Genomic DNA, 10,707 nt, shown 5'->3' with positions numbered 1-10,707 from the left:
CTATTCGTCGACTATGGGCAAAATCTGATGAATCAGATTCAACTAAGCAAATCCTTAGTCGGGCTCACCCCTATTATAAAGCGCCAAATCACAACAAATATTATCTGAACACAATTTTACAAACAGAGCAGGTCTAGACCGTACTCTATGTAAAATCATTAAGGAAGACCCAACTTCAAGGTGGGATAAGACCCATCTGACCAACAGGTCTCAGTCTGATCTCATCTTAATCCACCATGAGCAGAGCACTTAGCAGCATTTAGCAAGTTACAGCGGCAAGGACAAACTTCCTATAACAGGCAGAAACCTCCAGCAGGACCAGATTCATGTTAGACACACATCTGCTGAGACCGTATTTGGGTTGGAAAGAGGGATAGAGTAGATGAAGAGAGAGAGAGAGAGGGAGAGAGAGAGAGAGAGAGAGAGAGAGAGACAGAGAGAGAGAGAGAGACAGACAGAGAGAGAGAGAGAGAGAGAGAGAGTTGTGTTCAGATCATTTGAACACTTCAATTCTTCACCAGGGTTTTCAAATATTCAAAGCTCACGTGAAGAGTTTTTGGGGTCATGAAACAGACTGAAATGGATACTGATGCCTGATGAACGTGTCAAAAGATGAAAAGACCACCAGCATGAACATGGACTATTTCTATATATTTAAGAGGGGTATGAGTCAGACAAAGTGATAAACCACACCAAGCCTTTATAAACATTTTGTAGGTGTAGGTTACAAAATCAACAACGAGATCAGTAGTAGTGCTTTGCCCACGGGGCACCAAAATCAACACAAGCCAAAAATTCACTTCAGGAGCTTTAACCAAAGATCTGAAGTGATGCCCTCTAATCTGTATGCCTTTCAGAGACATAGTCAGTTTTCTTCACGATACATACAATCATTTAGAAAACAAGGTATAAAATGAAAGTGAATTATGAGCATGTCAAGCATTCCAGTCAAGCATCAAGGGTTGGACATGGACAAAATATCTCTTCACTGTTTCCTCCAGACCCCGGCACTGGACAATGCAAACTCTACCAAGCAGAACCGCACCCCGAGCCGCCAATGTGGCAAAGATGTGTAAGAAGCTGCATACACTGGAAATGACGAGTTCACTTTGAAACATGTCATCAATTTGTTACCTCCATCCATTAAACAACTCCACAATTCATTCAGCTATCTGTCCATTGATCTATGCATCCATCTACTCCTGCCTGTCAGGTGTGGCAGTGGTGAAAGCAGGTTCAGCAAGTTAGTCCAGTTTCCTCTTGCTGGGGGAGAGCCTGTGTCCACCTCTGACATATAGCCAAATCCTTTTAGCAAGCTCTGCGTCTACCTCAATGGAATGTGCCTCATTTTAATAGTATGCATAGTTTCATTCTTTCACTACAAACCAAAAGGTCAGGAACAAATGTGAAGTATGAAAGGTAGAAGAAGTGGTTAGACTAAGCTGTATTCACAATGAAAATTCAGAAATAAACAATAAACAACATTAAAATCATTGGCACTCAGATAGCGGAATGACAGCATAATGTCCATATCTCTATGCAGATGATATTTTTTTATATATTGTTTTAATAACTCTGAATGACCTACCTTCTGCATATCTTCGACTTACAGCTAGCAAAACTGTTCCATGCATTTTTCAGGGCAATCTATTGATACATCTCTCTATTGAATTCCATATTGGAGCAAGCTTAATTGTTGGTCAACTGATGTTGGTTTTCAACAGCCGATATCGTTAATTAGAGAGCAGGTTGGCTTATACATGATTCTGATATCATGTTGGGTTTTTTTTGCATTTGATAAAAAACAACAATTATAATAACCTCCTTTACTTGATGGACATTCTTTCTTTTTTTTTATTCGATTTATTTGTAAAGGGACCATGTACAATATTTAACATAAATGTCACCATCTGATGCATTGTACCAGAGTTAGCTTAAAGGTGACATATCATGCAAAATGGACTTTTTAATGGTTCTCTACCTGAAATATGTTTCCCTGGCATGTCTCCGAACCCCCCGAGAATTAAAAAAATCCATTCTGCCCCTGTTCTGATTTCTACACCTTTCTGTAAATGTGTGTGAAACGAGCCGTTTCAGACTTCTGTGTTTTTGTTACGTAACAACAATATCCGGTCTGTCACGGAGTCAGAGCTCAGAGCTTGTTCAGCCCATAGACTGTATAAAATACAACTCAACCCCTCCTCCGTTTTTCATTACCTGCACAAATGTGTGCTAACAAGGAGCTTAGGAAGGAGGCATGCTAGTTGTAGGCTGTCTTAATAAACACAAAGGTCGGTTTTACTCCCCACGTCTGCAGATTTGAAGATCTAGTGGATGATTTTTATTTATCATGGAAAAGTGCTAGCGCTAATTAGCATAGCCACATAGCTACATGTTCATAGCTGTAGCTGTAGCTGTGTACCAAGACACACTGACAAATAAAACAACAAGAAACACTAAATCTGTGACCAATCCTTCAGAAAGGTCCCGCTGCCTTTCTGGTAGAGGTCGGTTTTACTCCCCACGTCTGCAGATTTGAAGATCTAGTGGATGATTTTTATTTATCATGGATAAGTGTTAGCGCTAGTTAGCATAGCCACATAGCTTCATGTTCGTAGCTGTGTATCAAGACACACGTCTACATACTGATAAATAAAACAACAAGAAACACTAAATCTGTGACCAATCCTTCAGAAAGGTCCTGCTACAGGCGCCTCTCCGTCAGGATCAGATTCTGGATCAGATTCAGAGGGTTGAAGTTACGTGATCTCTGAGCAGCCGTGTATATTCAGCCAACATGTAAACATTAGATCAACGTGCCGGAGAGCCGAGGGCACATCCACTTCCTGAGGGGGCGTGGTCAGAGAGAAAACAGAGTGTTCTGAGGAGGACTGATGAAGAGGGATTTTCAGGCAGGCCAAAATCTAATTTCAAAGTGTTTTTTTGAGCATAAATTTTAAAGACATGTTTTGGGGAGCTCTTAGACCAATATATATTGATGAAATAAGCGTGATATGTCAGCTTTAAAGCTAATTTACATCTGCAGTCCCTTGGCAGGTCACAATTAAAACATCACATTGTAAAAACACTTGCTTGCACACACACACGCGCATGCGCACACGCACACACACACACACACACACACACACACACACAAACAATCAAACAAACAAACAGTATGTATATCAAGTTAAAAGTATCAAATCGGTTGCAGTGTTGAGTGTCCTTTAGCAGACTTTTCAGTTTGGTTTTGAAGCTGCTGAGAGATTCACTGTTCTTAATGTCCTCCGGTAAGGTGTTCCACTGAGTTGTGGCTTTCACAGAAAAAGCTGACTGCCCAAAGGCAGTGCGGCGAAAGGGCACATTGCAATTTCTGAACGAAGAGATTCTTGTTGATTTAACGGAGTCCACTGACCGAAAGTTGATAAATTGACGCAGCGGAGGTGGGGCCAAGCCATTTAAAATCTTATACACAACACACACATTTGAATACAATTTCTAATCTAATATACATGGTAATCTTAACCATTGACGTGTTTTAGATGATTTGATGAAAAATAAAAATACACGGTGTTCTGCCAGATTTCAGAACATGACTGATATTATTTCAGGAGCATAGTTAAACAGGACCCCATTCAATGGCTCAATTGTTTTATAACATTTGAAAATTGGAGACTTACGTGAGCAATGTTTTAACCGTTATTATTTTTTGTTGAATGAAATGCTGAACAATTCTAAGAAGAGAATAATCATCCCAAAAGAGAGAGCGAGAGAGCTATTATGGCTAATCACCAATTTGTGGTCCAGCAGGCTTTCACACAGAAATGTGAAGGGAATTTGTCCGCTCCAGCAAACATTGATGTATGACACAAGTTTATGTTACAGCTTTTAGGCAGAACTATGTTGGCAGTCCACATACTTGTGTGTCAGCGGTTTGTCCCTCTCATATTTCTACAAGACAAAAGAAGTCAAGACACCACAAGAGCTGCATTTTCCTTCGATCATCATGCAACAATCATGTCATGGAAAGTGAATGTCCCTCCAATAAACTCCATTCATTTGATCAACTTTAAAGTGAAATCTGTTGAGATGTTTTTGCAGACAATACAAACATGATCCAGTCCTGTCTGTAAAACAAACTTTGACAAACTGAAGGGTAGTACTGGTCCAGGCCAGTCCTTCCAGGTTTAGAATCTTAGTCCCAATGAAGGGATATCTTCTGTCACCGTACACCAGCTCCTGAGTGTATGACTGTGTGTGCCCTGTTTTGTCAAAGCAAACAAAGCCTGGATGAGGAGCTGCCACAGAGGATTTCATTTTTTGCATGCACAATAAAGTAGAGAGGGGGGAGTGTGAGTGCAAACCTTCAGGTCCAGGGTAACATACAAACTGCTCAGAAACAACAGACAGGTCAGAGTATGCAAAGAGGAATCTAGGTGTGAGGCATGGTTGAGGGTCTGCAGGTATTTGAAATGTACAAGAATCAGACACAGATAAGATAACAGAAGATTTCACGGGGTAACAGAGGAGGAGATCCAGCTGAATAAATGGATGACTGATTCACCTGAAAGCAGAAGAAACAGAGGTTCTGGATGTTAGTGTTATGTAACAGATGTATATTTCACATTCCTGCTGTGATTGTCTGTTTGACATGTGGCTAAACCCGCTCAAGTCTTTGGCCCTGAGGCGTGAAGCCAGGGCTGGACCCTCCTCCCCTCCCTCTCTTTCAGGCAGGATAAAAGGGGCAGAGTCCAACCTCAGCCTCATTCTCTCCACTCCATCCAGAGCAGACAGAAACCTCCACCATGTCCAGCTACGCACGCTCGATCAACTACTCGGTTGGAAACCGTCTGGGCTCCCAGAGAGCTCCCAGCATGTATGCTGGTGCCGGAGGCTCAGGGGTCCGCATCTCCAGCGCAAACGTTTCCAGAAACTATTCTCTTGGTTCCAGTGCTGGGGCCAGCGCTGGCTTCAACCTGGCCGATGCTGTCGACATCTCAGACAACAAGAAGATGGCCATGCAGAACCTGAACGACCGCCTGGCATCCTACCTGGAGAAGGTGCGCAAGCTGGAAGAAGCCAATGCTGATCTGGAGCTGAAGATCAGAAGGTTCCTGGAGAGCAAAACTAAACCTCAGGCCCACAACTTCAGTGCATTCAGCGCCACCATCAGCGACCTGCAGAACAAGGTGAGACCAGGTTCTGGTTTTTGTACACTGATTTTTCTTTAACACAAGTTAAAGACTGACTTTAGACTGAAGCTGTGAGTTAGATCATGTGAAAGCATCATGATAACAATGAAGCCTGAAACTGAAGATGCACAGAGCTTTCAAGGTTGATAATAAATCTTCTGCAGCATCAAAGAGAGAAAAGATCTGCAGCCTGAGTCAGGTGTTCAGTTGCACAGTTGAATATGATGATAGTTTCCTGCAGGATGTACAAAGGTGCAGCCACACCCTGAACCTCAACTGCAGGGTAGACACATGAGATCCAGTTCTTAGTTTGCATTTTGATGCAGAACAAGAACTACTTAAACAAATTAAGGGAAATTGTATTCATGTTTGCTCTTATCTGCATGATACCAGTGGAGCTGTAACATGAAACCCTGAGCTAAATTTGTACTAAAACCCTAAGATTAAGGAAACTTTCCACTTTAATATAAAATAGGACAAACTACATTCACATCTCGATGTCTGCTACTTTAGAGTCTTGAGTGTCAAGACAAACAAGCTCCATTTACAGACCATGATAAGATACCCTGCTCAAACAAAAGTCTGTTCTGTTTTTCAGATCTTAATAGCCACCAGGAGCAACGGCTCTCTCTACCTGGCTGTTGATAACGCCAAGCTGGCTGCTGATGACTTCAAGGTTAAGTGAGTATAAGAAACTTTTGACATTTTCCATCCTCATTCCGAAAGGACTTAGAAATAATGTTTTTCCAAATCCACAACTGAAGGCACAGTAAACACTTGCCAAATAGTTGATTTTAGAATAAGTCCCGCCTCTGACAAGGCAAATAGCCAATCAAAGCACAGGACTTTGCTAAGTTACCAGCCAAATGTGGTACCAGCTTAGTTTGCAAAGTAAAGCCATTAATTAATGGTACCTGTGAAATGGACTGGGATTTTCTTTTAGATAACACTAAAACTACTTAAGTACAATCAGTGGTTATATTTGAGAGAGCTGATGTGTTGCCTGTTCGTGGTGTACAGGTATGAGAACGAGCTGACCATGCGTCAGTCCGTAGAGGCCGACATTGCCGGACTGAAGAGAGTCCTGGACGAGCTGACCATGGGAAGATCTGACCTGGAGATGCAGATCGAGGGCCTGAAGGAGGAGCTGATCATCCTCAAGAGAAACCACGAGGAGGTGAGCATCGGCAAACTAACAATTACTTTGATTCACAAATTGAAAAGCAACCCTACAACATCATGGTCTAATTTCTGTCTGCTGTGGTCGTGTTTTCCTGCAGGACCTGCTTGCCATGAGGGCTCAGGTGGGAGGTCAGGTGAATGTGGAGGTTGATGCTGCTCCTCAGGCAGACCTCAGTGCTGTCATGGCTGGAATCAGAGAACACTACGAGGCTGTCGCCACCAAGAGCCGCAGAGACCTGGAGAGCTGGTTCCAGGCCAAGGTGAGTCTTTCAAATCTCCTAATCCTATCCAACCACATTTTTTCAGAAAGCACATGGGAAAAAAAACAGGAAAGAATCTGAAATAAAAGCGACAACCAGCACAGTGTCATCAGCATAAAGCTTGATTAATAAACTTTATTCAACATGTACATGGTTTTGGATGTTAACCTTTATGTTTTTGTGGTTTATGCAGACTGAAGACATCAATAGGGAAGTTGCTGTGAGCACAGAGACTCTTCAGTCTTCACGCTCCGAAATCACAGAAGTCAAACGCACTCTGCAGGGACTGCAGATCGAGCTCCAGTCTCAGCTCAGCATGGTGGGATTCCACTTTTTTGCTCTCTTTTCATCTTTTTATGCAAACGCACAAAGTCTTTAAATATTCTCACACTGACTCTTCTCCCTTTCAGAAAGCATCTCTTGAAGGAACCCTAGCTGAAACCAACAACCGCTATGCCACCATGCTGGCAGGGTACCAGAGGCAGGTGATGGCTCTGGAGGAACAGCTTGGCCAGCTGAGAGCCAACTTGGAGCGCCAGGGTCAGGAGTACCAGGTGCTGCTGGACATCAAGACCAGACTGGAGCTGGAGATTGCTGAGTACAGAAGGCTGCTGGATGGAGAGCAGACAACGTAAGTTCACCAGTCCATATCCAACAATATGTATGTATTGTGTAAGATAAGTAAGATTGTGACTTGAGTTCAATGAGTATCCTGAGTCACTGGTTGATTTACAACAGAGGATTTTGTGATATATAAGTTAAAGGGACACTGCTTATGTATCTTAGGATAATCCAAAATAGGATTTTAGTTTCACACACGATGAAAACCCAAGTCACTCTGTTGAAACCCCTGATGTTTGCTTCATCCATCGCCCCCCCCCCCCCCCCCCCCACCACCACCACCACCCTAAACAAACTGTATTATCATCCACTAGATAAAACCTGGTTGAGTCTCAGTGGTGACACTTTCTGAGAAGGTGTTATAAAGCTTAGAGGTGGCCATATTAGAAATTCTGACACTTTTTTCTGTGTTTCCTTACAGACCTCTCACCTCCACCACCACAAAAACAACTAAAAGAGTTGTAATCATCACCAGAGAGGTCGTCGACGGGGAAGAGATCAGCTCTGAAACTACAGTGGCTTAATGAACCATCAAACATACATCAGCATGCAACGAGCCGTTCTCAGAAACGAGCCAATAAAAACATTCTGATGAACTGTAACTTTGGTGTCTGATTGCTTTTTATAAATCACTTATTATGAAAATAGACATTTTTTAGACCTGAACGGGTCCAAAGTCTTACTCATATTTTGGTTGAAAACTCAACACATTACATGAAATAAATACCCAAAGTTTTTTAAATAGGGTTCATTTTCTTTAAAGTTCAATCAATCAGTCAATCAATCAATCAATCAATCAATCAATCAATCAATCAATCAATCAATCAATCAATTAATCAATTTTTATTTATAAAGAGCCAATTCACAACAAATGTTATCTGAAGACTCTTTTTCAAATTTCGGAAGTCTAGACTGTACTCTATGTTAAAGAAGATCCAGTCCCATCTTACAGACAGGACTCAGTCTGATCTCATCTTAATCCACCATGAGCAGAGCACTTAGCAAGTTACAGTGGCAAAGACAAACTTCCTTTCACAGGTTGACACCTCGAGCAGAGCCAGACTCTTGTTAGACACACATCTGCCTTGACTGAGTTGGGGTTGGAAAGAGGGATAGAGGAGAGAGAGATGATAGTGGTGAGACAGACAGAAGAAGTTGTAGCAGATGGAACATCCACAGCAGCAGTAGGCTGTCTGCAGCAGAGATCCAGAGGAACCCACGAGACAAGGGAGCTCAGGGACTCCAGAAAGGTCCATGGTTGGTAACTTTAATTGGACAGGAAGAGTTAAAGTAAGCGATTGGAAGAGAGAGGAAAGAGAGGGGATCCCAGCGTATCAGTTCCCCCAACAGTCTAAGCCTATAGCACCATAACTAAGAGCTTATGTAAACCTGAACCAGCCCTAGCTGTAAGCTTTATCAAAAAGTAGAGAGAGTGATGATTATAATGCCCAAACTCAGGCTCACAGGCACACCCGCCACTTAAGGCTAATTTATACTTCTGCGTCTCCCCTACGCAGCAGGGGCTGACGCGGACATGAGCCCCACATACTTGTGCGTCGATGTGTCCGTGTCGCGCAGCAATTCTCCACCGAAACGCTTCAGGGCAGTGTGGTCTCTCTGATAGCCGGTCGCCTGCTTCCGGTCCCGCTACGATCTCTGTTTACTTTTCCACAGAGATTCAGAGCGTGTTATGTTAATCTACAGCTGACACATGTTGCTGTTTATCATACAGACATGATTACATGAAGAATAGAGAGGAGGAGATGAAATACACGGCCGATGTGCGGCCGATGTCCGGGATCCCGGAAGTGATATGAATGCGGGAAAGACAAAGCTGCCGAGCGGACCAATCACAGAGCTTGCGGTCCGCGTCGGCTCTACGCGTAGTTACATTTTGGAGGAGGTGCACGTCAGCTACGTGCGTAGGCCTCGGCGTAGGTACGGGAGCTACGCGGACCCCCGGCGTAGGGTATGCCGTCGATTCAACGCAGAAGTATAAATCAGCCTTTAGTGGGAAGTACTGCTTAGTGGGTGCCACTAGTGGGTGCTACAGCAGATTTTTGGTGTGTATGATGTATAGTTACAGAGACAGTGCAAGCAAAGTAGGATTCGGCCTGGCAGCCTGTGCATGTGAGCCTGATTCCATGGCATTAAAACTGTTGCCTCACACATGGCAGAACTGCAGTACATGTCAGACAGACAGACAGACAGACAGACAGACAGACAGACAGACAGACAGACAGACAGACAGACAGACAGACAACCAATTGAGAGGCCTGCCTCAGTTGTAAGCGATTACTTGTCTGTAGTTTTAGGTCTTGGAGCAAGAATGATTAGACTTTGAAGCCATTAATAACTAAGTATCCATTTTGTATGCAATATGTGATCTAATGATTAGTTAAGGTGTTTAAAAAGCGCAATATGAATAACATGTATTATTATTATTATTATTATTATTATTATTATTATTATTATTATTATTATTATTATTGTCTGAAATAAAAATGAAGCTGTACTTGTATTAAGAACATTAGGACACAGTATTATAGCAATGTTGTCACTTAACATTTTATGAATGTTTTTGGAGAAAGTTATCTGAGAACATTTTATGAACATAAAGAGACATTTTTAGAAGGTTATAAGGAAACATTTTTAAAAGGTTGCAAGGAAACATGTTTAGAAGGTCTTAAGGACAAATTTGTAGATGGTAACAAGGAAACATTTTTAGAAGGTTCTAGAAACATATTTAGAAGTTCTTCAGGACACATTTTTACAAGGTTTTAAGGAAACATTTTCAGAATTTTTCAAGTACATTTTTCAAGGGTTATAAGGAAACATTTTTAGAATGGTTTTTACCAAACATTTCATGATTTTTTTTTTCTCAGAGAACATCCTGAGAACTTAAAGAAAACTTCCCACTGAGAATGTTTCAAGAACATTAGGGCATAATGTTCTAGCATTGTTGTCATTTAACATTTTCAGAAGATGATCATCAAATATTTTTAGAAGGTAACAAGGAAACATCTAAAGAGGGCTTTGAGGAAACATTTTGAGGTTATAAACAATAATTTTCAGAATCTTTTAAGGAAATATTTTAAGAATGTTTTAAGGAAACATTGTGAAAAGGTTATGATGAATCATTTTTAGAATGTTTAAAGGAACATTTTTTAGAAAGAGAACTTCCCACTGAGAAGGTTTCAAGAACATTGGGCTGTAATGCTCTAACAAAGTTGTTGCTTAACATTTTATGAATGTTTTTAGGGAACGTCATTTGAGAACATTCTGTGAGCACAATGAAAACTTTCTGCTGAAAACATCACAACAACATTCTCTGTAACATTGGCAGAACGTTTTTAAAACAAAAAATTGCTAGCTGTTTGTGCACTGATTTATGATTATCATTATAGATTCAGACAGACAGTGTATTAGTCAGTGGGAAATCAACACAGTCA

General features: G+C 41.6%; 1 protein-coding gene across 1 annotated transcript; it reads left to right on the top strand.

Moving 5' to 3' along the window:
• The first annotated feature begins 3,877 nt into the window (after nucleotides 1-3,877).
• On the top strand, nucleotides 3,878-7,857 carry LOC117832967 (keratin, type I cytoskeletal 13-like). The gene is made up of 7 exons (XM_034712298.1): nucleotides 3,878-5,189; nucleotides 5,791-5,873; nucleotides 6,213-6,369; nucleotides 6,473-6,634; nucleotides 6,828-6,953; nucleotides 7,045-7,265; nucleotides 7,677-7,857. Exons 1-7 carry the CDS (start codon nucleotides 4,806-4,808, stop codon nucleotides 7,777-7,779), a joined length of 1,236 nt encoding a protein of 411 aa, XP_034568189.1. The 5' UTR covers nucleotides 3,878-4,805; the 3' UTR covers nucleotides 7,780-7,857.
• The last annotated feature ends 2,850 nt before the right edge of the window (nucleotides 7,858-10,707 follow it).

The sequence above is a fragment of the Notolabrus celidotus genome, chromosome 20, assembly GCF_009762535.1.
Source record: "Notolabrus celidotus isolate fNotCel1 chromosome 20, fNotCel1.pri, whole genome shotgun sequence".
Lineage (NCBI taxonomy): Eukaryota > Metazoa > Chordata > Actinopteri > Labriformes > Labridae > Notolabrus > Notolabrus celidotus.
Note: the sequence above shows the minus strand (reverse complement) of the source record. Positions and strands in the feature narration are given on the sequence as shown.

Excerpts from the sequence above, each read along its gene's own strand:
- LOC117832967 (XM_034712298.1), top strand. The coding sequence starts at position 4,806 with ATGTCCAGCTACGCACGCTCGATCAACTACTCGGTTGGAAACCGTCTG. Across the intron at positions 6,635-6,827 it reads AGAGCTGGTTCCAGGCCAAG|ACTGAAGACATCAATAGGGA; the intron begins GTGAGTCTTTCA and ends TGGTTTATGCAG. Across the intron at positions 7,266-7,676 it reads CTGGATGGAGAGCAGACAAC|ACCTCTCACCTCCACCACCA; the intron begins GTAAGTTCACCA and ends GTTTCCTTACAG.